This window comes from Sorex araneus, chromosome 7, assembly GCF_027595985.1.
Source record: "Sorex araneus isolate mSorAra2 chromosome 7, mSorAra2.pri, whole genome shotgun sequence".
In the NCBI taxonomy this organism is placed as follows: Eukaryota; Metazoa; Chordata; class Mammalia; order Eulipotyphla; family Soricidae; genus Sorex; species Sorex araneus.
The window spans coordinates 8959664-8985927 of NC_073308.1; the positions used below are offsets into that span (position 1 = coordinate 8959664).

The following is a 26264-nucleotide window of genomic DNA, read 5'->3' on the forward strand; positions in this document are numbered from 1 at the left end:
GGAGTGTCCCTTGGTGGGAACCATCTGGGTGTGGTTCCCTGGGTCAGTGGATGCAAGACAAGCACCTTAACCCCTGTATGATCTCTCCAGTCCTTTATCCTTTAAAAAAATTATTTTTAATCCCTGTGAATTACAAAGTTACAAAGATATTTGTGATTGAGGTGCAGGCATACATTGTTCTAACACTAACCCCTTCACCAGAGTCCACTACTTTCCACCCGTCTCCCCGCCTCCCCCCTTCCCCCCCCCCGCCCCCTTTGCCCCTGTAGCAGGCGCTTTGTCCAGCCATCTCATTGTCCTACTGTTCTCCCTAACTTATCTCCCACCCCCATCTCTGCCCCAGTGGCAAGTTTCCTACTGAAGACCAGTTCAGCTGTTTGTTTCTGTTGCCGTTGGGCATTTGAGGTTCCCCTACAAAGTTTGAGAGAGATGGTTCTGAGTCCGTTCCTCTCCCTCTGACTGATTTCACTCAACACAATACTCTCCAGATCTATCCACATTGCAGCAAATTGCATGACTCTATCTCCTCTTATAGCTGGGTAATATTCCATTGTGTGTATATCTACCATAGTTTCTTTATCTAGTCATCTGTTTGTGGGAATTTGGGCTGTTGCCATATTTTGGCTGTTGTATATATTGCTGCAATGAACCTAGGAGTGCAGATGCCTTTTATGCACTGTGCTTTTGGGCCCTTAGGATATATTCACAAGAGTGGAATTTCTGGATCATATGGAAGTTTAATTCCTAGTTTTTTTGAAGAATGTCCATATTGTCTTCCAAAAAGGTTGGATCAGTTAGCATTCTCACCAGCAGTGAATGAGAGGCCCTGTTCCCCCAAATCCTTGTCAACACTAGTTCTTGTTGTTCTTTTTGATGAGTACCAGTCTCTGTTGCATGCGGCCGACCCAGCTTTGATTTCTCCACCTCTCTCGGAGAGCCCGGCAAGCTACCGAGAATATCTCACCCGCACGGCAGAGCCTGGCAAGCTATCCGTAACATATTCGATATGCCAAAAACAGTAACAAGTCTCACAATGGAGACATTACTGGTGCCTGCTTGAGCAAATCGATGAGCAAGGGGATGACAGTGATACAGTGATACCAGTCTCTGTGGTATTAGATGATAACTCACTGTTGCTTTGATCTTCATTTCTCTGATGATTAGTGATATAGAACAGTTTTTTCCACATGCATTTTGGTCATTTGTATCTCCTTTGGGCTGGGAGTTGGGCCATATTAGGCGATGTTTGGGCTTATTCCCAGTTCTGCACTTAGTAATCACTCTTGATGCTGCTCAGGGACCATATGGGATGCTGGGGATTGAACCCAGGTTTGCTGCATCCAAGCAAGCACCTTACCCACTATGCTGTCTCTCGGTCCTTGGCCATTTGTATTCTTCTTTGAAAAAGTTCCTGTTCATCTCTTCTCCTGTTTCTCATTTTTTGTGTCATTATATATGCAACCTTTTAAATTTATTTTTTAATTATTTTGTTTATTGGACCACACTTGGTGATACTCAGGACTTCCTCCTGGCTTTGCACTCAAGTGTTGAAGTGTTGGGGAGACCATATGGGATACCAGGGATCACACCCAGATCAGCTGTGTGCAAGGCAAACACCATACCCGCTGTACTATATCTCTGGGCCGTATATCTGAAACTTTAAAAAATTTAATCTTTAATTACTTCTAGCTAGTGTCTAGAAATATGACCAATTTAGGCATATTGCTCCTGTATCTTAAAACCTGGTGGAATTTGTTTATTAATGATAGTAGTCTTTTTTTCTATAGTCACATAGTCTTTGTGTCTCATGGTCCAGTTCCCCAGCAATTTGCCAGAGCATTTTGAAGTCTCTCTGGATCTCTCATTCCTCAGCTTCACCTTTGAAGTCTTTTGGTTGAGCTGACTTTTGTGCCCTAGCTTTTATCCATTGCCTCTTAAAGAGCAGCCATGTTGAAATACTTACCTATGACTGTTTTCCAAAAATTCCCTGTAGGGAGAGGCTTTTAGCTATGTATAGCTTCTCCATCAGGAGGTGCTCAAGGCTTGCTCCTGGATCCTCACACAAGACTCACTCTGGCAGTGCTCACAGGACCAGCTATGGGATGGAATCTTTTTAAAAATAGGCAAATGGAAAAATAGGGATGGAATCTGGCTTGGTTGTGTACAAGGCAAGTGCCTCAACACCTTGTAAAATAGTGCCTCAGTCCAAAGACAAGCCTTTCTCATGGAAATTCACCAGAGAAGTAAAATTCTGACAGTTCTTTGAGAATGCAGCTTTGAAGGGACCCCAGCTGCATTCTGCTCCCACTGATCCTGGGGGAAGTGGATGCTTTTTAAGCTCCCCTCAGAATGGAGAGTAAATGTCTGAAAAGTTAAAGCAATATCCATCTTACTATTCTTACAGGAATTTGTCTTTTTTCTCAACTGAATGTTCCTGGGTTTTTGGTATAAACCCACTTACTAAAATTCAAGAATTCTGAAAATACGATTCTATCAAATATTCCAGTTGTTAATTTTGTGAAAGAGGAAATGAAGTTTTAGATTCTATCCTTTTCACTGATTCACCAATAGCCCGGTTTCAATTCTCTAAAGTCTTGATGACTATAGCTAATTAAATATTTACTCATGGAAGATCTTTAGAAGAAGGAAATAGAGAGTTTTTGTTTGGGAGTGCTACACCAGGTCATGCTTTGGGGGATACACCTCCCGTGCTCAGGGGTCGCCAATAGGTGGGGATCTGCGGCTCATGTAGTTCTGAGGATGGTACCTGGGCAAAACCTGCATGCAGCCATATAAGCTGTCTCTTCAGTCTCCAAATGTAATTGTTATATTCTCTCCAAGATGGGAAGATAAAGCACGTAAGGATTTTTGCTCTGTGCTCTGGGATCAATCCTGGCAGGGCTCAAGGGACCATATGGGGTGCTGGGAATAAAAATCTCCAGACGTGACTCCAGTCGCCAGCTAAAGTTTTCGGCATGGGCAGCTCCTCGCAGAATGTCTGCAGCCTAAGAACTAAGCCACGGCCCCATGCCCGCCCAGGAGGGGAAAGGTATTTCTCTCGCCTCTTCCTTGCCGGGGGCGAAGGGCACGGTGACCAACATATTATGACGACCACAGATGGGGTTTACAAGCTTGCAATGATCCAATATCTGGAAGAAACCTCCCTGGACTTAGTTGCTAAAGTACAGAAATCCAAAACCACGCTGCCGCAGACCTCATATCTCTTCAAAACAGGTCTGTCTCTAGTGGGGTACTCCTAACAATAATAGTGAGGTTTGTGTTGAAATATTGAATGTAACCAAAGTAAATAGAAAGTAAAGTGAAATTTATATCAGTTTCAAGGTGGGGCTGTGAGGGGGGGCAGGATGGGAGGTGTACTGTGTTGTTTTTTTTTTTTTGTGGTGAGATATGGGCACTGGTGAAGGGATGGTTGTTTCGGCATTGTATAACTGAGACTTAAGCCTGAAAGCATTGTAATTTTCCACATGGTGATTCAATAAAATAAAATTCTTAAAGAAAAAAAAATTCCAGAGCAAACACTGCCCATTGTACAGTCACTTGGACTCCCAGGAAGGTAGTTTGAAAGGGTATTTCTGCATTGAGTGCCCTGAGAAAATTAAGCTTACACAATCTTTTAAACCCCTTCTCATCATTCAACAGGTTAAACAGGCTTTTGAGTCTGAACTGAATTTAAATCCCAGCTCTGCTTTTTACCAGTTTGATGGCTAGGACAAGTTATATATAACTGCTCTGTGGCTCAGTTCCCTCATTTGTAAAGCAGACTAACAATATCTATCAGTAAAGTTATTGTGACGATTAAATGTGAAGTGCTGATCACAGATACCAGGCATCTGGCAATAGATATTAGCTTTGTCTTTATATATATATATGTGTATATATATACACATATATTCTAATATACATGTGTATATATATTAGGGTATGCTAATGTGTATATATATTAGGGTATGCCAATGCTAATGTTTCTTGAATAGAGTTTACTGAAAATTTCTTTGTTTTTTTTCCCCTCCTGTGTATTTGTCTGCTTGTTTTAAAAAGTTTGCCTATTTTTAAAAAGAAAATTCATTCTAGCATCTTGGAACAAAATTTTTTGTCAAAAATGAACTGCTTCTGGGACTGAAGTGATAATATAGCAGGAAAGGTGCTTGCTTTGCAGGCGGCTGACCCAGGTTCATGCTTGGCATTCCATATGGTCCCCTAAGCACCATCAGGAGTAATCCCTGAGCATTGCTGGGTGTGGCCCACAAACCAAAGAAAGAAAAGGGAGAGGAACTGAGGGAGGGAGGGAAGGAACTGGTTCATTTTACCAATATATCCATAATGTTCGCACAGCAGAGCCTGGCAAGCTCCCCGCATTATTTTCATAATTTTAATTGCTTTACAGAAATGCCTGCCTTGCTCTTAGCTGGGGCTCAGGACACGCTGAATTACAGACACTGTGTACACAGGGTGAATGTCTGGATACATACACGCTGTGGCAGGTTTACACTGTGGACACAAGGTCACAAAGCAACCGAAATGCCCTAACAACACCCACACTCCACAATTCTAAGGCAAATAAGCTAGAAAATGGAAAGGTATAACAAAATGGCCTGGGGTAGAGGGAGGTGAACTTTGGGGCTCCAATTACTAAAAACAGAGGCGTTTTGCTCCTTCCTTAGCATATTAGGATCCAGTGGATTAAGAACAGCAAATGTGATGAACTTTGCTCTTTTTGTTCAGGTCTCAACCTCACATACGAGCAAAAATATTCCTGGACTGTGCAGCGGCAAAAGTGGCAGCACAACACGTCATAAAACACTCCCTACCCATTCTCCATAATTACCACACCACATTTGATGGGGTTCAGTTTGTAGGCAATAAATCATAGAGGGAAATATATGTATATATGCATACATATATATTTTCAGGGGTGTAATGATAGCACAGTGGGTAGGGCATTTGCCTTGCATGCGGTCAACCCAGGTTCAATTCCTCCACCTCTCTAGAAGAGCCTGGCAAGCTACCGAGAGTATCTCACCCGCATGGCAAAGGCTGGCAAGCTACCCGTGGCGTATTTGATATGTCAAAAACCAGTAACAATAAGTCTCACAATGGAGGCGTTACTGGTGCCCGCTCGAGCAAATTGATGAGCAACAAGATGACAGTGATACAGTTATACATATTTTCAGATATGTATACCAAAGCTCACACCACCCAAACTTCAACAACTTGTTAGTGATATCCTATAGAATGTCTTTTTTTTTTAATTTTTTATTGTGGAAAGTTACAAAGTTACAAAGTTTTCAGGTTTAAATCTCAGTTATACAATGCTCGAATACCCATCCCTTCACCAGTGCTCATATTCCACCACCAAGAATCCCAGTATACCTCCACCCCGCCCCCTCACACCCCAAACCCCCCCACGCCCCTAGCCTCCCCACCCTAAGCCCCCCCACCTGTGTAACTAATAAATTTCACTTTACTTTCAATATAGAATGTCTTAATGGTTCCTGCCAAAATAGAACAATCTTCACACTCTTTCTTATGTGAACACTTTTTTTGTAAGCCTGTTCAGCAGTTCTTCATAACAGACAATATGAAATATATTACTTCGTTTGTGTTTTGTGACATGGATTGGGGTTGGGATGGAAACATCCCGAATTTGGTGGAGGGAAGGTGTAATGGTGGTGGGATTGGTGTTTGAATATTCAGTGTAATCAAACATTGTGGACTAACTTGTAAAGTTAAAAAAAATTTGAAAAAGTAATATGGAGTTTATGCCCTATATAAAATTTTAAAAAAGAAAAAAAATAATATTTGCTGCAGAGCAAGGACTTCCTGCAGACATCATCACTCTCTGGGTTTTCTTTCATCTTTGGGGGTGGTAGGGAGACACACCCAGTGGTGCCCAGGGCTTACTCCTGACTCTGTGCTCAGGGATCACTCCTGGCTTATTGTGGGGCCTATATAAGGTGGCAGGAATGGAACACAAGTGGGCTGCATGCAAGGCAAGTACCCCACATGCTATATTATTTGGCCTCTCTTCCTAGGGTTTTCAACTTGGAAAAATTTGTCAGCATATTTTTAATTTGTTCTACATTTGTGTTTCTCTCCACCCTCCCACCCTCTTCCCTCTTCACTTTATCATCTAGAGACTTGAGTGTTCCCCAAAGGGAGAATGTTTGGGGCTGGAGCAATAGCACAGCGGGTAGGGCATTTGCCTTGCACGCAGCCAACCTGGATTCAATTCCCAGTATCCCATATGGTCCCCAAGCACCACCAGGAGTAATTCCTGAGTGCATGAGCCAGGGATAACCCCATGCATTGCCAGGTGTGACCCAAAAAGCAAAAAAAAAAATGCTTTATGGATTCTAAGCATGATTATAGATAATGACAGAAAATAATGTTTTTTCACCTTCTAGTTCCATGCTAATAAAATAAATATAAACTTTAATGCTAGTTGCTGATTATGTCTATAATTTTAATTTTATTGTATATTTTTTAGAATTCTCAGTCATAATCCTCTAACAACTATTGAAGATTCATATCTTTTTAAATTGCCAGCATTAAAATATCTGTAAGTATTATAATAGTTTTGTAGCTCATATGGTTTCTGCTATAATTTGCGGTCTTTATTTTTCTCCATTTTTGCCAAAGATTGTGTTTTGCATTGAATTTAAAAGTTATAATTTGAATTTTAACACTGGATTGTTGAATTGAGATTCATTGTCAAAGGAAAAGATTAAGAAAGAATGTACATGGGTAACAGCCAACAGAGGAAAAGAGCAATGTTGAGTACATATAGATAAGAAATATACATGTAGAAGTATTATTTATTCCAGAAAGTAATGAGTAATAATGTAAACATTACTTAAAAAAAGAAAGTAAAGAGGACCAGATAGGTGAGTGGTTGGAGCCCATGCACTGCATGCTAGAGGCCTGGATTCGACCTCTGGCGCCATGCGTGTTTCTCAGAGCTCTATTCAGAGCAACCCACAAGTACAGCACCTAGCATATCTCCCAAGTACTGCCAGGAAGGAAGGAAGGAAGGAAGGAAGGAAGGAAGGAAGGAAGGAAGGAAGGAAGGAAGGAAGGAAGGAAGGAAGGAAGGAAGGAAGGAAGGAAGGAAGGAAGGAAGGAAGGAAGGAAGGAAGGAAGGAAGGAAGGAAGGAAGGAAGGAAGGAAGGAAGGAAGGAAGGAAGGAAGGAAGGAAGGAAGGAAGGAAGGAAGGAAGGAAATTTATTTAGTCTACCAAATTGTCATTAATTTGATGATAGAGAAATCTCTTATTTCTGTAAGAGCTCTCTGGAATTATGGTCTAGAGTAAACAGTTGACCTGGCTTTACAGCGAAGCCAGAATCAAATATATGCTTCATTAATCTCATCTACTTAACTCTAAAGCTTCTGCATTTGGATTCACATCATGCTTGTGTTTTCTCCCTCAGAGACATGGGAGCAACATCAGTGTTGCTTGGACCAGTCCAAAACATCCTCATGATGACTCTTGAATTAGAAAAACTGTAAGTTGATTTTTCTGACATTTATTTTCACTTAGGTTTTTAAGGCTTTTTATTTTTGTTTCTCAATCTTGGAGAGCCTGGCAAGCAACTGAGTGTATCCTGCCCACAAGGCAGAGCCTGGCGTATTCGATATGCCAAAAACAGTAACATGTCTCACAATGGACACGTAACTAGTTCCCGCTCGAGCAAATCAATGAACAGCGGGATGACAGTGCTACAGTGCCACAGATTTCTTTAAATGTTGGAGTACTGCTACTTATTCATCCATTGATTAGGCTAATTGAATTTGACATGCACTCCACAATACATTTTTTTATTCAGAATGTTAATTTAATTTAATTAAAAAATTTTAAATTGAATCATTGTGAGATACAGTTACAAAGCTTTCATGTTTGAGTTTCAGTCATACAATTATAGGACACCCAACCCTCCACCAGTGCCCACCATCCACTACCAATGTCCCCAGGATCCACCCCCTCGTCCCACCCCTACCCCTGCCTCTATGGCAGACAATCTCCCCCATACTGTCTTTTGTTGGACTGGAGTGCTAGCACAGCGGGTAGGGCATTTGCCTTGCACACAGCCAACTGGGGTTCTATTCCTCCGTCCCTCTCAGAGAGCCTGGCAAGCTACTGAGAGTATCCCGCCCGCACAGCAGTCTGGCAAGCTACCCGTGGCATATTCGATATGCCAAAAACAGTAACTAGTCTCACCATGCAGACATTACTGGTACCCGCTTGAGCAAATCGATGAGCAACATGATGACAGTGCTACAGTGCTACTCTCTCTTGTGTTGCTTGTTATGAATAGTATAAGATGTCATGAGACCAGAGGAGTGGCTGTGTGCTCCTCAAATTTTAAAAGTTTAGATAATTAAGGTGTGGAGAAATCTCTGCAGAGAGCTGCTCAGTTCAGAGTTTCTTTGTGTATCTGGATTTTGACCATTAAGGAGCTTAAGTGGCAGCCGAGGGCAGTTTGTGGGCATGACCTCCAGCTTCCCTCGGGGAGAGGGAGGCCAATGAGAGGGACCGGCCCATCCCCTATCCCTTGAGGCCTGGAGTTTGCTGTCACTGAACCTGTGTGCCTGCACTTTTCATTGTGTTCTGGAAGTTGGTGCCTGTCGGGGTTTTTAAGGGGCAGGTGGAGGGATGATGCCTGCCCCTGTCTGAGGCTCCCCAGTGAAGTTGGCCTGGCTTAAAGTCCGGAGGCATCTCGCAGAGAGCTGCTCGGTTCAGAGATTCTTTTGTGTGTCTCTGGATGGTGGCCCTTGTTTCCATCTTCTCAGAGAAATAAACTATTGGCATATGCCCTGCAGGATATGCCCGCTTGGCCGTAGGGCACCTCACCACCAGCCCTAACTGTGGCTTTTATCTCTTTCGAGATTTATGGGGCTCTGAAATATGGTTGGTAACTGAGCTTGTATAACTGAGCCAGACGTAGTTTGTGGGTTGGCTCCCACATACCAAACTTTTGGCTGTTTAGTTTCTTGGTAAACTTGCCCTAAGTTGTTGGGGTTCAGTCACAGGTACATCAGCAATTTTGGGTTATCAGGAAGCCAGAAGGCTCCATCTGGCTGCTGATGCTCTTGCCCCGCAGGTACAGGTTGACCTGCTGGTGGCACCATACCCCAGCTTGTTTATTTTTCTTAAGCTATGTTTAATTGAGTTTAAATTTATATATATATATATATATTTTTTTTTAAGTTGAGATACTCAAGAATCCCTTTTGGTGTCTCATGGACACTGGGGATCAAACCCAGGTCAACTGTGTTCAAAGCAAATGCCAGAGCTGCTATACTATAATATTACTCTAGTCCCTATTTTCTCATAGTCTGAAAAAGTGCTTTCAGATTTCCCCAGGTTATAACTGGTATTTTTATCATTCTCTGGGAGCTGGAGAGATAGGATAGTGAGTTAGATATTTGCCTTGCATGTGGTTAACTCTTGTTCAGTCTGGCACTGTCTATGGTTCCCCAAGGCCTGCAAGGAATGATTCCTGAGTCGAGAGCCCAGAGTAATCCCTGAGCACCACCAGATATGACTCAAAAACAAAACTCAATTTTCTGAGGGCTGAAGTGATAGTTAGAGGGGTTAAGGTACACGCTTTGCACGCATCACCTCCCAGTTGGGTTCCCACCACCACTGAGTTCGAGCAGCGCCTCATCCATGGTTCTCAGGAACATTTTGAATAGCTGCACAGTGGCTTTGGCTGCCTCTTCTACCTACTTAAAGTAACCCCTTTACTCTGCACTTAATTCTCTGTGTTTCCATTCATAGGATATTACCTAGGCATCTCACCTGCTGCCTCTGTCAATTTAAAGTTATTATTGAAATCATGTGCAAGACAGTCAAACTACATTGTACCACTCAATGTTCTACCAGTACCACACACTGTGGTGAGTCTGAATTGCCTGCTAATAGATTTTTAATTTATGTTTTATTTTAATTTTAATCACTGATGGCCCATTTTAAACTGATTGTGTAGTTGCATTATTTCTATTAAGAGTTCAACTCCCTATATTTCTAAGAACTATTTCCCGTGGTAAAAGTCAGAATCTCAGTTACGTCTTTACCTTAGCAGTCTATGCATGACCTGAGACATCAGAGGAATGGAAGAAAGGGATGGAAGTGGGGAAGGGAGCTAACACTAATGGTCACAAATGAGGGCCGCACTGTGGGCAAGGTACTGGTCCTCCAGATGAGAGCTCAGCCACAGAATGCAGTTTGTAAACAGATTTTATATACAGCAGATCTCAAGCGCCCTTTTCTTCATAGGACAGGTGTCGCTACTTTATTGCATGTGTTTTTGTAATTCAGTAGGCAAGTACAAGTCATACTGTCTTATGAAAATTTTGCTTAGAGCCTGAGAATTTCTGGTTTTCTAAGCAGAGGTTGCCATTCAATCCTTCTAAGGATGGATGGCCTTGTGGATTCTTAGACCATCCCCACCTCTGAGCCTATTTAGAACTTTAACCCTTCCATCTACAAAGCACTCAGGCGCCCTTAAGTATTTTTCCACATAGTAAGTTTACTGACCTTAGCTTGATAACTTCCAAAATGTGTTTTTAAGGGCCCAGGAAAATAGAACAATAGGTTAAAACACATAGTTTTCATGTGGGAGGTGTGAGTGCACCCCCCACAAAACAGTTTCTGAAGCACTGCTGGGAGTATTCCTTGGGTATTACTGAATATGGGGCATGCATGCATGCGCACACGCGCGCGCGCGCACACACACACACACACACACACACACACACACACACACACACACACACACACACATGAAACACCCAAAAAAGTGTTTTCATGCCGGGATAGTATGACTCTGATTTGCTAACAGAAATTGGGCACATCGATCACTTTGCTTCTTACACAAAGATAGTGTTATTGTTAAAATCAACTTTTAGCAAGTCTATCACTCCCTTCACAAAGGTGGGCATAACAATCATTTTCAAATCACCTTTCATAAGATGAACATCAATCCTGGGGAATTTGGGGGGTGTGGCGGGGAGAAGAATCAGACTAAAAGGGATGTACAAACTGTGGTGTCTCGACACTTCGGTGGTGGTCCAGGTGAGGTTCACTTTGTACATGGAAACCAATAGCGTTGGTACTATTGTAACCATGTTACTCCAACTGCAATAATGTTATTTAGAGAATAACTAAACCAAATAATCGAAATCACAATAAGATACTAATAACATTTTTTATTTTATGTGAGGAGAAGCAAAACTAAAAGTGTTAAATGTGTCTAATGCCTAGATTGCGTGTTCCCAGTCTGGGACTCTTTGCAAGTCCATGCTTCTTCCTCACTTCCCTTAACTCCCTCTCTAAACTTCACCACCACCAAAAGCACTTTGAATTCTTCAGTAGAGTTTGGTTGGAGAGATCATCTAGCAGCTACAACACTTGCCTTCCATACGGCAGACTTGAGTTGGATACCTAGCATCCCAGATGGTCCCAATTACTAGCTGCAGTGATCCCTGAGCACAGAGAGAGAAGTAACCCCTGAACATTGCTGGGTTTGGCCCCACCTCCCCCCAAAAGAAACCCAACTACACAATGTTATACTTGACCTTCTCACAGTCAGAAATTTTGTATGGTTCCCTAACTAGAGCTGGAAATAGTAGGAAGTAAGTGAAGACAAAATACACATCTTATAAGAGCTGTATTCCCCAATTTTGGTAGCTCTGATATTATTTCAGGAGCCAGAGAGATAGTACAGTGAGTAGGGGACTTGCCTTCCACACAGATGACCTGGGTTCCATTGCTGGCATCCTATATAGTTTCCCAAGCACCACCAGCAGTGATTACCTGAGCACGGAATCAGGAGTAACCCCTGAGCATCACCAATTGTGGCCCACAAACAAAACAAAAAAGATTATTTTCTAGATTTTATCAACATTGCACATTGACATATACTCTGGCAAATCCATTAACCTATCCTTAGACATCTGCCCAGATTCAACAACATCACACTAAAGGCTAATAAGCGAAAGAATTAGTGGGTAGGTGGAGGAAGGGTGCATTCAGATGAGGATCTGATTTCTGGAAGAATTTCTTCTTCGTCTATGATGGTAATAAGAATATTATCACCCAAAAGAGGTAGAGAGAAAAGTCCTCTCTATATGGGCAGGACAGGATAAAGGTATGGGAGTATAACAAGTCATAGTTGAGGGACTGGAGAGATGGTCTAATGGAAAGAGTGCTTGCCTTTTTTTTTCTTTATTGGGTCACAACCGGTGATACAGAAGGGTTACTCCTGGCTCTGGCAGTGCTCAGGGGACCATATGGGATGCTGGGTTTCGAATCCGGACTGACCACATGCAAAGCAAATGACCTACCTGCTGTGCTATCGCTCCAGTCCCTGGGTGCTTCCCTTTCATGCAGTCAACCTGGGTTCGATTCCCAGGATCCCATGTGGTCCTCCAGGCACCACCCAGAATAGTTTCTGAGAGCAGCACTGTAGCACTGTAGCACTGTTGTCTCGTTGTTCATTGAGTTGCTGAGAGGGCATCACTAACGTCTCCATTGTGAGACTTGTTGTTACTGTTTTTGGCATATCGAATAAGCCACGGGAGCTTACCAGGCTCTGCCGTGCAGGTGGGATACTCTCAGTAGCTTGCCAGCTCTCCTGAGGGACGGAGGAATCGAACCCGGGTTGGCTGCATTCAAGGCAAATGCCCTACCCACTGTTCTATCGATAACTCCAGCCTGATGGACATAATTACCTTAAAAAAAGATTTTTTAATTAATTTTTAATTTGCTTTTGGGGGCCACACCCATTAATGCTCAGGGCTTACTCCTGGCTCTGCACTCAGGAATTACTTCTGCTAGTGTTCAGGGAACACGTGGGATTCCAGGGATCAAATCTGGGTTGGACACATGCAAGGTGAATGCTCTACCTTCTGTACTCTCTCTCTAGCCCTGCATTTATCTACTTTTATAAGGCGGTTCTATATTATTTAAAAAGTATGCTATCAACAATTATGCAAACAAGTATAAGTAATAGGCACATGTAAAATTTAATTAAAGTAAATATTTAGCCATGATAAAGATTTTTTTTTTGGCTGGAGATAGTAAAGCAGGTAAAGTGATTGCCTTGCGTGTAACCAACCCGGATTCAATTCCTGGCATCTCATATGGTTCCCCAAACGCTATCATGAGTGATTTCTGAGTGCAGAACCAGAAGTACCCCCTAAGCATTGCCATGTAGTCCCCTCCCCCACAAAAAATCCAACTATTTTTCAAATGTAGTTTATCTTTTTGATGCATTCAGAGCACCAAGTCTAAACTTTATCATATATCATTTTACATATTTGCTTAGTACACCTTATTATGATCAACAGCAGGCTTGTTTTGTTAAACTTTTGTCAAACGTGATAATTGTGAGCCATAAAAATAACTAACTAAAAAATTAAAAAATATTATTTTTGTAGTACATTAAACCATTCAAATTTCTTGGGCTTATTCTTTTTTTTTAAATGTGTATTCTCGTTTATTCTTCCTTAAAGATTCTTCAAGACACATTTAAGAATACCCATCAGAATTCGACTAAAAAGGCCATATTTTTCCACATTTTTGGACTTCTCTTAGGAATCGTGGTTTCCCAGAGCCATCCGTAACCTCTTGGTCCTGATTGCACAGCCACCTTTCTTATCTAGGATTATAGATTTTGAGCATTTCTGGGTCATCCCTGCTTATCAAATAATATCCTTGCCTCCGGCATGCACCTGCCTTTCTTGTTAAACAATCTTTTCAGTACCTTCTCTTAGGTTAGCTTTACATGCCCCCAATTTTGAACACATTCATACCTTGCATGTTAATGTCTCACTAACTTAACTCATACTTTCAATGAGGATTCTGTGAAAGTCTCTTTATCCTGAACAAAAAGGCTTAGAAATTACGGAGAAAATTTTATATTATATCTGTATCAATTGCTGCGATGACGCATTTTTTCACCTGATCTATCTGATATCATTCTCTCAACCACCCTGGAAGAGATGAGCTGTTCTATTAGCAAACAGGACAACTTGTCTCTTCTTGGATATCGCCAAACTGAACTAGATTTCCACTAATTAAATTGTCCTCCATCTACTGGAGAACCACGGGTTGAATTGGAGGCTTCCTTCTAAACTTCTTCTTTTTTTAATATGTTTATTTTTTTAATTTGTGAGTCACTGTGAGGGTATAGTTACAAATTTACCCATTTTCGTGCTTGTGTTTCCCTCATACAATGTTTGAGAACCCATCCCTTCACCAGTGTCCATTCTCCACCACCAATGAACCCAGTATCCCTCCAACTCTCCAATCCCGTCCTCCCCACCCCATCCCGCCTCTGTGGCAGGGTATTCCATTTTGTCCTCTCTCTCCTTTTGGGTGTTGTGGTTTGTGATAGGGGTATTGAGTGGCCATCGTGTTCAGTCTCTAGTCTACTTTCTGCACGCATCTCCCTTCCCGTGCAGGATGTCCAACCACATTTTACTTGGTCTTCCCTTCTCTATCCGGGCTGCCTTTCCCCCAGCATGTGAGGCCAGCTTCCAAGCCATGGAGCAAACCTTAGTATTATATACTACTATTCTTGGGTGTTAGTCTCCTACTCTGTTATTTTATATTCCACAGATGAGTGCAGTCTTACTATGTCTGTCCCTCTCTTTCTGACTCATTTCACTTAGCATGATACTTTCCATGTTGATCCACTTATATGCAAAGTTCATGACTTCACCTTTTCTAACAGCTGCATTATATTTCATTGTATAGATGTACCAAAGTTTCTTTAACCAGTCATCTGTTCTAGGGCACTCAGGTTTTTTCCAGATTCTTGCTATTGTAAGCAGTGCTGCAATGAACATATAAGTGCAGATGTCATTTCGAGTATATTTTTTTTGTTTCTCCAGGATATATTCCCAGAAGTGGTATTGCTGGATCAAATGGAAGCTCAATTTCTAGTTGTTTGAGAAGCGTCCATTTTGCTTTCCAAAGGGGCTGAACCAGTCGGCATTCCCACTAGAAGTGTAGAAGGGTCCCTTTCTCCCCACATCCTCTCCAGCAGTGGTTGCTTTTGTTCTTTTGGATGTGTGCCATTCTCTATGGTGTGAGGTGGTATCTCGTGGTTGTTTTGATCTGCATCTCCCTGATGATTAGTGATGTAGAGCACTTTTTCATGTGCCTTTTGGCCATTCGTATCTCTTCCTTGGGAAAGTTTCTGTTCATTTCTTCGTCCCATTTTCTGATGGGGTTGGATGTTTTCTTCTTGTAGAGTTCAACCAGTGCTTTATATACCATTGATATCAACCCCTTATCGGATGGGTATTGGGTGAATATCCTTTCCCATTCTGTAGATTGTCTTTGTATTTTGGTCATGGTATCTTTTGCGGTGCAGAAGCTTCTTAGTTTAATATAGTCCCATTTGTTTATCTCTGTTTCCACTTGGTTGGTTAGATGCATGTCATCTTTGAAGATACCTTTAGCTTCAATATCGTGGAGGGTTTTGCCGACCTTGTCTTCGATGTACCTTATGGACTGTGGTCTGATGTTGAGATCTTTAATCCATTTTGATCTGATTTTTGTGCCTGGTGTCAGGTCGAGGTCTAAGCCCATTTTTTTGCATGTGGTTGCCCAGGTATGCCAGCACCATTTGTTGAAGAGGCTTTCCTTGCTCCACTTCACATTTCTTGCTCCCTTATCAAAGATTAGATGATCATACATTTGAGGTTGTTCTTGGGCTTATTCTTATGCTTCTCTAACTCAGGGTTAAATTATCTAATAGCTGCATTATTTTTTTTAATTAATTTTATTGAATCACCATGTGGAGGGTTACATAGTTCTCAGGATTATGTCGGTTATACAATTCTCAAACACCCTTCACTTCACCAGTGCCCATCTTCCATCACCAACCCCCCCAGTATACCTGCCGCCCCCTCCCACCTCCCCAGTCCCAACCCTTGCACATGATATGTTTCACTTCGTTTACGCCTTATTTCGATTACATTCCATGTTTCAACACACAACTCACTACCGTTGTTGGGGTTTCCCCCAAAAAAGAAAAGCAGTCCTATTGCCAAGGAGGCATTTGATAATTCTCCACTGCTAAGAATATAGAGATATTAAGTCCCGCTGTTTGTTACATAGTTTTTCTTTTTCCCCCTTGCCCCGCGCCACCGAGTTCACGCCTGTTTTAGTAATCGCCACGCTGCCTGACAAGGGAAAAAAAACCGAAAAGGATGGTTATTTCCCGTCATCAGCAGGCGTGGGGCTCTGGCTTAGTTGATAGACTAGTAGAGTGTAAGCAGTCTCTGGAACCGAAGGTCTTGCGCTGGTATCGGCTCCGGCTCGAGATTCCACCAGCGTCCCGCTGTTCCTTGTACATAATTTTTCCCCTTATATCCCATTCCCGCGCCACCAGGTCTGTTTGCTTAATGGACATCACACTGTAGTTGATGACACACCGCGTTTCTTTCCGAGAAAGAAGAAAATTTCTTCTCAGCCGGCGTGGGGATATAGCTTAGTTCAGTCTAGTGAGATGGCTACCACTTTGATTGCCTTCAATATTTCAGCAACAGACTTACTATTAGGATCTCCCACAAAAGTCCGCCCCATTAGAAAGGAACCATTACATATTGCTCATACTAAGATGACATTAGGTCGGATGCGCGGTTTTGGGTTTCTGTATAAAGTCCAGGGAAAGTACAACCAGAAATAACATCACTACAAACTTTTACCCTTTTATGGTGCTCATAAGATGGAGAAACCTAGAGAGAGGCTCGGCGTCTCCATTTTGCGCTCAGGAAAACCGCGGCCCCTGCGCTGTGCTCAGGAGGGAGGAGTTGAGAGAGAGACAAGTTAAAAGAATTGGGGGATGCCCGGGTCCCACTGCTTCAGCACGCCGTGGGGTCTCTGGTCCCATGCCGGAATTAGTTCAGTGGGCTGCTTGGAGTCCGAGGGCGCTCCCTCGGGCCCCTCCATCATGCTCGCTCCACAGCCGGGTCCAAAAGCTCTAATAGCTGCATTATTATGTCTGCAAACTTTATTAAATAGTTTTTCTGATAAACATAAAGAAGATCCAAATACATGTGATTTGTTTGACATACCAGGAACTAATCTCATAGCCATCCCAATGATACATTATGAAAAGTTTTCAAATGTTAATAGTGATTGATGGCATTAATATTTTTCAATTAGCTTATAACAGTTATAAGATAGATTCTAACATGGACCTTAGTGTTAAATTGTGTTATTAAAAGAGTAAAACTATCAGCACAAAGAATAAATTATTAAATTAGTTCAGTGTTTATATAAACCAATAAGCATGAAGAACAGGTAGACATTAAGAAAGGTATATTTTACTCAAAAAGTGTAGACTTTAAATCAGAATTTGGAACTTGCTCAATTTTAATCTTAATTTTTCTCTATCTAAAACACTCCTCCTTAATCATAGAGGAAGGTCACTTATCTCTAAGATGCATGTTATTTAAGTCAGCTGTGCATCAATCCTGTCCTGTGGCTGAATCACAGACCCAAGGTTAGTTAGTTTTTAATGATCTGAAATATTTTCAGATTCACAGAATACAGTTGGAACCAGATTATGTTGAATTCATAACTCAACATACTTCAATTCTGAATTCCTAGAAATCAGAATTGCTAGAATTCTGAAGCAGAACCAGGAGTAACCCCTGAGCATGGCTGGAAATGGCCAAAAAATAAAACAGAAGTCATTGTTGATCTGTAAAGAGTCTAACTGGGCAGCAAATATTTGTCTTGAATACTAGGCACTTGGTCCTTGGGGACCAGTGGAATAATCATATTATTATTGTTTGTGTGTTTGCTTGTTTGGGGGCATACTCAGAGGTGCTCAAAGTTTACTTCTGACTTTGTGTTCAGGGGTCAGGCCTGGTAAGGCTTGAGGGACCCTATGGGGTGCTGGGGATCAGACCCAGGTTGGCTGCGTAGAAGACAAGTACTTTATCTACTCTACTGTCACTCTGCCTGCCAGTGGAATAATCCTAAATACATGTACTGAGTGAATTTATCTATATCTATTAAATTAGTATATATATGTATATATGTATGTGTATATATATATATACACACATAACATACATGTAGAGCGGCCAGAGCTATAGCACAGTGGTTGGTCATTCACCTTTCACGCAGCCGACCCAAATTCGATTCCTCCGCCCCTCTCAGAGAGCCTGGCAAGCTACTGAGAGTATCAAGCCTTCGCGGCAGAGCCTGGCAAGCTACCCATGCGTATTGGATATGCCAAAAACAGTAACAATAAGTCTCTCAATGAGAGACGTTACTGGTGCCCGCTTGAGCAAATCGATGAGCAACGGGATGACAGTGACAGTGACATATAGAGTAATATATATATACATATATGTATATACATATATATATATACACACACACACACATATACATATACCTCTCTGAGAGCCCGGCAAACTACTGAGACAATCCCACTCACATGGGCAGAGCCTGGCAAGCTACCTGTGGTGTATTCAATATGCCAAAAGCAGTAATGATAGGTTTCATTCTCCTGACCCTGAAAGAGTTTCTAGTATTGGGAAAGATGAGTAAGGAGAGGCTGCAAAATCTCTGGGCTTCGAGGAATGGAGACCTTACTGGTGCCTGTTCGAGTAAATAGATGAACAATGGGATGACAGTGATAGTGACATGTACTGAGCTTCATGCCTTATTTATTCTGAATAAATAGCGATGACCACTTCATTACTCCTTTTGTCAATCACTGTCACTGTCATCCCGTTGCTCATCTATTTGTTCGAGCGGGCACCAGTAACGTCTCTCATTGAGAGACTTATTGTTACTGTTTTTGGCATATCCAATACGCACGGGTAGCTTGCCAGGCTCTGCCGCGAGGGCTCGATACTCTCAGTAGCTTGCTGGGCTCTCCGAGAGAGGCGAAGGAATCGAACTCGGGTCATCCGCGTGAAAGGCGAATGCCCAACTGCAGTGCTATCGCTCCAGCCAGCCTTTTGTCAATCATAGGTGTAGGTGTAAATTTAGGGTTTCCCTGTTCCCCGTCCCACCATACGGCATTCATTTACTGATTACTTATTTGCTTGCCTGGGATTTCTGTCTGTCGATGCTCCCAAAATTCTCCCCAGTCATCTTTCATGATGACAAGCAAGCTCTTTCTTTTTGACAGATGAGGAAGAGTCCATAAGCAACACCAAAGGGGACTTCATGAAGGTTTTACAGGCCCGAAAGACGACAACCAGCACCGAGCTAACCATTGAATCGGAGAACACCTCGCCAGAGAGGAACAGCATGTCCCTTTTAGTGAACGAGCAGCTAGACGTGAATGATGAGAGTGATATCAGTACTGGGCTAAATTACATAGTGCCTTTTCTCCTGGATGGGAACATAGGAGATTTTGAATCAACATTGTTACCCTTCGTTAAGCTCCTTTTTTCAGATATGCAAGATGGAGCAAATCCTCTGGAACATTTGAAGAATAGCACAATTCCGATGTCTCTACAGCTCGAATCCAACAATACAACATACAATAAGTCGAAAAGTCTCCATTTTCTGGAAAGCTTGATAAATGCAGGAACTCAAGCAAAAGTTCACAAAGCTAGAAAGAGAGAGAAAACTGCCACGCTGGTCAGTTCCATACTTTTCGGGCCCAAACTGAAACATCAAATCTTTCCGAAGAAATTGAAAACTGTCTGCCCAAAGAGAAAGCACTTAGAAAAGGTGGAGGAGGGGGAGAGGAAACCACTGCAGATGAGCAGCACGTTCAAGAACCCCGGGGGCCTCCAGAAGAGGCGCTTCAAAGAAGGGGGCAATCAGCACAGCCTAAGGAAAGGGGAGGCTCTGCCCACGACGGGGAACATTGCCCAAAAAAGAAGGCTCAGGCAGCCGGCCCCAAGAGAACCGAAAGAGCTTCCCTTGGCAGGGAGGCCCACGAAATGGGTGGAAAACTCCTTCAATGAAGAGACCTCCTCCATCCAGGAGCACAAGGTGGTGTTCTCCATGCCCCTGAAAGAGTTCTCCATGGGCAACCCATCTGCCGCCACTCCTAAAGTCCCACCCAAGAACCCCAAAGACCTAAGGGACATTCTCCGTGTTTTATAAGACGCAGATGCCAGGGTTCGGAACATGAAGTTTCCCAGGCCCGTGCCACACAATGGAACAAATTATAATTTTCAGAAATCTTACTCTCAGCTGGGACACAGAAGGGCCAAACCCAGAGTGAATACAGAGACGAAGGAATCAGCACCGGAGAGGCCAGTGCGAGTCGCCAAGCGGCCTCCTTTCGCTGCAGTGAAGAGCCTCATCAAGTCCCCGCCAAGAGAGGAGTCTCTGTCTTGGAGAGATCAGGACAAACCTTTGCTCCAGTCCTTTCAACCTTCACACTCATCTGCAGGAAAAAGGACTGCAGAAAGCACGAATGCTGCAAATGGGACAAACACCAGAGGCATCACGGTGCCAGAGAAAACTGTTGGTAGCAAAGGCACCTCCCATGAGATGGAAGCCCCGATGGTGGACAACCTCACGCCGACTGTCAAGCAGTCCAGAGAGATGCAGTGGGAATATCACAACGTGGCCACGGACATCGTCTCTGCCACACAAAGACCAGACCCAAGAGAACAACTGGAGATGGAATACATCCAGCAGCTGTGGTCCCTTATCCCCAACAATAACGTGAGGAAGCTCATTGCTCACATGATGCGGACTATAAAAATGGACTGCTCTGAGCCTCAGTTGAAGCTGGCATGTGCCAAGCTCCTCTCTGAAACCGGCCTCCTGATGAAGCATCTCAGTGAGCAGGAGGAAGGAAAGGTTCCCAAGCCAGAATGGGATACGGACCAGTGGAAGACTGAGAACTTCATCAGTGGCAATACCAAAGGCCAGGATGAACAGAAACAGCCAGAGGAAAGTGAGGTGAGGACAGATTTTTTTTTCATAGAGTCTCATAAGTGAAATAAGTCAGAAGAAGGACAAACAGAATGATTGCACTCATTTATGGGATGTTAAAAAATAAATTAAATCTTAGTATGAGATTAACAGCCAAGGACATTTAGAAACAACGACCAGGATGAATGGTCCACAGTTGAAAGCCTGCCTCAAGGGCTGGGAGAGAGGGCAGCTGGGATAGAGAAGGGATCACGATAACAATGATAGTTGGAAGGGATCGCCTGGATGGGAGACGTGTGCTGAAAGTGGGTAAAGGATCAAACATGATGATCTCTTAGCTCTGAGAACCCTGGGTATGGGCTGAAAACAAAAACAAAACAACCCCAAAACATATCAAACAAAAGCCTATAATCCACTGATTTGAGAAAATGGGATTTTAGACTGTATAAGAATAGTTAGCCATTCTTTCTAATGTGCTTAAAAATCCTTCCCATTTTTTTGTCTAATTGTTCTTGGGTGCTGGGGCGATAGTACAGTGGGTTAGGCACTTGTCTTGCATGCCACCACCCCAAATTCTCTCCCCAGCATCCCTATTGGTCTTCCAGGAGTGATTTCCAAGTGCAGAGCCAGGAGTAACCCCTGATCATCACTGGGTGTGGCCCTCCAAAAATAATGCATAAAAATAATTGTTCTTTTCCTTTCAGCTCACAAAAGAAGTTCCAGGATATGGCTATAATAACAAATTATTCTTGGCAATATCTGTGACTGTACTCGTGATGATATTGATTATAATTTTCTGTCTCATTGAGGTAAGAACAGTTCATTCAGACTTCCAGGATTTAATCTGTCTTATAATAGATTCAGGGGCTACAAATGGAAAATAGAAGCCCCTTTTCCTCCTATGACACTTGATTTTCCTCTTCAGTCTTGAGTAATGAGGTGTGCTTGCTTCTCATATTGCAAAGATGATCCCAGGGCTTGTGAAGAAACCTGACTCCCGGGAGGTCCTTGTGGAAGTGAAACCAAAATAACAAGCTCTTAGATAACTTTGAAGATAAGAAGGATAGAGATGAAACAAAAAGATGAACCCCCTGTGTGCTGTTTGGGGACTACTCCCTGCAATGTTCAGGTCCTGCCCCCCAGCTCAGTTCGGGGGACGGGGTGGGGGAGTGTCACTTCTGGTGGTGCTCAGGGCACCTTGCAGAGCTAGGGATCCAGCCTGGACCTTCTGCATGCAAAGCATGCACTCTGACCATTCAGCTCTCTCACTCTCTCTCTGGTCCCAATATAAACTTTTTTTCCTCTTTTAAATTCAAAAGAATGTCAGTGGTTTGATGTGCTCACCACTCACTGACATTCTTCTACTGGTTACTTTCCTTGTTGACTGGAAGGATCAAAATGGAGAGTCACCACCCTCCTGGGACTGAAAGATAAAGGTGTTGTCCTGCTGATCAGTGCAGTAGCCCTCTTTAGGTTTAAGGTCCGTCCTGGTAGATGAAGTTAAAACACTGCAACTAAGACGGGGGTGATTTCCATACTTTGCATGACGGAGACCTGGATTCTATCCTCAGCACTACATGGTCCCGCAGACCCACCAGGGCCATCAGGAACTCCTCCCAAAGAGCAAATCAAGTTGTTCCTGCATATGCTGTGTGGGTCCCAAACCAAACATACCCGCACTGCAGCCTGAGCCCGCATTGGGCTACTCTGATCATGGCAGGCGTGCAGTAGTTACTCCAAGGAGCTCAGCTACATCTGTCTACTGTTCAATTACACACCACTGACTTTTCCCAGCAGGCACATTAAATAAGTGATTTAAGGGCCAGGGAGATAACTCAAAGGACTAAAACTTCACCTCACTTTGCACATGGGAACCCAGGTGCTAGCCATAGTGCTACCTGGCCCCTGAGCACCACTCCAGAAGTAGCTCGCACAAGTACCAACTGCCAGGTGGAGCTTTAAAAAAAAAAAAAAAACAGCAAAATGTGATTGAATGGTTTGGGATCTAGGTTAGTGGTGTTGCACCTGTCTTGCACATGTGAGGCCCTGGGTTCAATCCCTGGCACCACCATAACCACCAACAAAGAATTAGAATAAATTAGAAGTGACGGTGCTGAGGAAGAGCTCTCTGAGCCTTTGATATGTGTAAGCTGCTCGTTTGTGACATCACCAGCAAACACAGCACTGATTTATGCCAACCACAGTACAAGTCGTTTCCTATATGTTGTCTGGTTTAATCCTCGCAGTCCTCTAAGGGCAGCATTAGCATCCCTCCATTCCTGCTGTTCTTGTCATGCTGGGTACCAAACTCCTGTCTCGTGCATGCAAGGCAGGCATTCTCCCACTAAGCTACCTCCCCAACCCCATCATCCCACTTTGAAACATGAGGGTCACATGCAAAGCAGCCCGTGCTCCTTATTCCACTGTTCCATTTTATCTCCTTAAGGACAAAAACATGGAAATGTTTAAAGTATTGAAATTTCAGTCAAAGTCGCTCAAAGAGTTGACATATTTATTTATTTATTTATTTATTGGGGGCTATCTGTGCTCAGGGCTTATTCCTGGCTCTGCTCTCAGGGTTCACTCCCAATGGGGTTCAGGGAACCATCTAGGGTCCTGGGATCGAATCTGGGTCAACCACATTCAAGGCAAGTGCCCCATCCACTGTATGATATTTATAGCTCCAGGAATCGACATATCTCATAGAAGCTTTATTGGATTTGGTTTGTTTGGGGAGGAATCATTGCAATTGCAACCAAGTTTTGTCTCCTGTAAGACTCGACTCTGCTCGTTGCATTGAGGAGGACTCCTCACTGGGGATGAATAGTGGCGATGGGAAAGGCATCAGACTGGTCCTTGACACTGTTTAGAAAACATTGTTAAAAAGAATGTTTCTGTGTTTGGGTATTGGCAGATACTTTGTTTCCTACCTCAGTTTTTTTTTATTTTAAATCTGGATTAATGTGCTGAATTTCTCTAAAACAGTCACTAAGCTGTATTCCTAACTGTGCCCCTTAAGTCATGTGCTGTAGGAGAGTCCCGGGACTATTAATCAGGAGAGAATTCCTGTTCTGAAAAAGTGACATCAGTGAGTAGGTACAGCAAAATCAATGGAATTAATAAGGTTGTATAGAGATTGGTCACCACGATAATCATGATTGTATTTTTTTAAAAAACAGATTCATTCTCATAGACCAGAGGAGTGTAAAGATGGAAGATCCAGGTAAATATTAGTCTGTCAATCTTTCATTTACCTTGGAGTGTCCTTCCCCGCCGTGCTTAGGGACCCTGGAGCCCTTCCGTGTGCTACTTGGCTCTGTGACCTGGCCTGAGTTCAGCATTAGTGTCTTAGGGCCCCGTAAGGCCAGGCTGCTCAGTCCCCCATGTGGGGTGGCTCTGCTCTCAGGGATCACAGCCCACCTGTGCTCAGGGAAGCCATATGGTGCCAGAGACCAAAGTTGGAGGCTCACGCCCAAAAGGCCCCTTTAACTCTCTTTCCAGTAGCTTGGGGCTACTCCATCCTCAGCGCTCAGTGTGGTGCCAGAAATTGAACCCAAGGCCTCACACATGCAAGCCAAGTACTTTACCATTGTGGCACATCCCCCAACCTCTGTCTCTAACTCTTATAAGAAGGAACCGAGGGAAAATGGAAACTACCTTGCCCTTGGGGGTGCACTGCTGGTGAGTGGGAAAGAGCATGGTCCCTGTCCCTTGGGGCCTCTCCATTGATGACCAGAGTCCTTGAACTGGGAGCTGCATTTCTTGCCTCCACTCAGCGGCCACTTGCTCTGTACACACACACTGCCTGTAAAGCATGAGACTGCTCTCTCCTCTGTTCACACTCAAAACCCATCGCCGTGCCTCAGTGTGGTTCCTGCCTTTGATGCTGATACCTGTGGCTTCTTTGCTCACTGGCGATTGTCTGCAGGATGAAAGCTAGTGGGCTAAAGGATTTGGCTAATTGCACACAGGCATTTACTCTAGTTCAGCATCTGGGATAAAGCAGCTGGGACGATAGAATCACCTCCCCCAACCAAAACTTCCGGTAAAGGGTGCCTGAGAGACTAAATCCAGAGGCGACAAGTGGAAAGGCTTCTGGACAGACTCTAGTGCTTTCTCTCAGTGTGGTGGGCAGTTTGTTCTTTGCACATAGCATCTGCTGGGGCCACGGTGGTGAGCACAACTACATATCATTCATGTTTTCCTAGCCAGGGTACATGTAATGGTCTCTTGAGAGACTGCTGTCCCTTTGGATGGACCCAGCAAATGTCTAAAAACTGCCACAGGTATGCATGGAAACTTTGTCAAGGTGTCAGGTCATAGTGGTTTGACTCATCATGGCTCCAGACCAAGGTACCCATGTAGTTATCCTAACAAGACCAGAGACCTCCATCTTAGGAAGCATGGGAAATGGGCGAATGATGAATGATGTGTATCCGTGTTTTCCTCCAAGGTTCTTCTTTGGATTATTGCTTCATAGGAGAAGTTCAGTGGAACATGAGCCTCAGGTAAGCAAGGGGAGGGAGGGGCACTGAGGCAGGACAGGAGTGGGCCAGGGTGCAGGATCACGAGCTCCCCTTGCCTTTTCCAGGACTTTTTCTGGCGAAGGCAGCCCCTGTGGTTGAGGGACATGTATCAGCCACTCAATGCCACACGTCAGAAAAACATGGCACGGAAGCTACACAACAAGGATTCCTCAGACGAGGACGAGACTTTCAACAGAAACCAAGGGTAAATGATGGGACAGGTCCAATACCAAATTGAAGTCAGGAAGAGGTGCAGAGGGGGGACGTACATTGTGAGAGCTGACTGTGTTCTTCTTGTTCCATGGAGTTCAGTGAGGTCGGAGTAGTGAAAACAGCAGAACTGACTCCTGAGGAGAAAGCAGCCAAGGAGACCAAGGCAGCCATGAAGACCCAGGGAGCACGGGAGACTCAGGCACCTCAGCGCCCCCCGCCACCACTTGTCTCCCTGGCACGACAGACCAGCAAATCTCTACATGGCACCCCGACACCACAGACTCCCCCCCCAGTCATGACAGTCCATCAGGTCTTCACAGCCCCTCTCAGCACGACAGTCCATCAAGGCTCCACAGGTCCCCCATGCACGAGAGTCCTTCAGATCCCAGGAGATCCTGTCATCACTGGAGATCTCAACTCAGATTGATGAGGAGCAATAGGAACCATCACCGGAGGACATGGTGTTAGAGGCCCCACAGTGAACGCAAAAGTTTTAAAATGTGCTACCAGTATAAAATGCGTTACCAGTATATCCTGGCCATTACCAGTCTTACAGAATTGTGGAATACCAAATTGAAAAAATTGACTAAAACAATGACATGATACATCATTAAAGG

General features: G+C 43.6%; 1 protein-coding gene across 1 annotated transcript in view; it reads left to right on the forward strand.

Moving 5' to 3' along the window:
• The window catches only part of LOC129406573 (leucine-rich repeat-containing protein 37A2-like), a 49176-nt gene extending 23533 nt beyond the window's left edge, over positions 1 to 25643 (forward strand). Inside the window, exons 6-13 of the mRNA XM_055144741.1 lie at positions 6509 to 6580; positions 7449 to 7523; positions 9800 to 9918; positions 19194 to 20048; positions 20418 to 20935; positions 21613 to 21754; positions 25362 to 25416; positions 25517 to 25643. Of these exons, the coding sequence (XP_055000716.1) occupies positions 6509 to 6580; positions 7449 to 7523; positions 9800 to 9918; positions 19194 to 20048; positions 20418 to 20935; positions 21613 to 21754; positions 25362 to 25416; positions 25517 to 25643 (1963 nt within the window). The remainder of the gene's footprint in view (positions 1 to 6508; positions 6581 to 7448; positions 7524 to 9799; positions 9919 to 19193; positions 20049 to 20417; positions 20936 to 21612; positions 21755 to 25361; positions 25417 to 25516) is intronic.
• Positions 25644 to 26264: the final 621 nt, after the last annotated feature.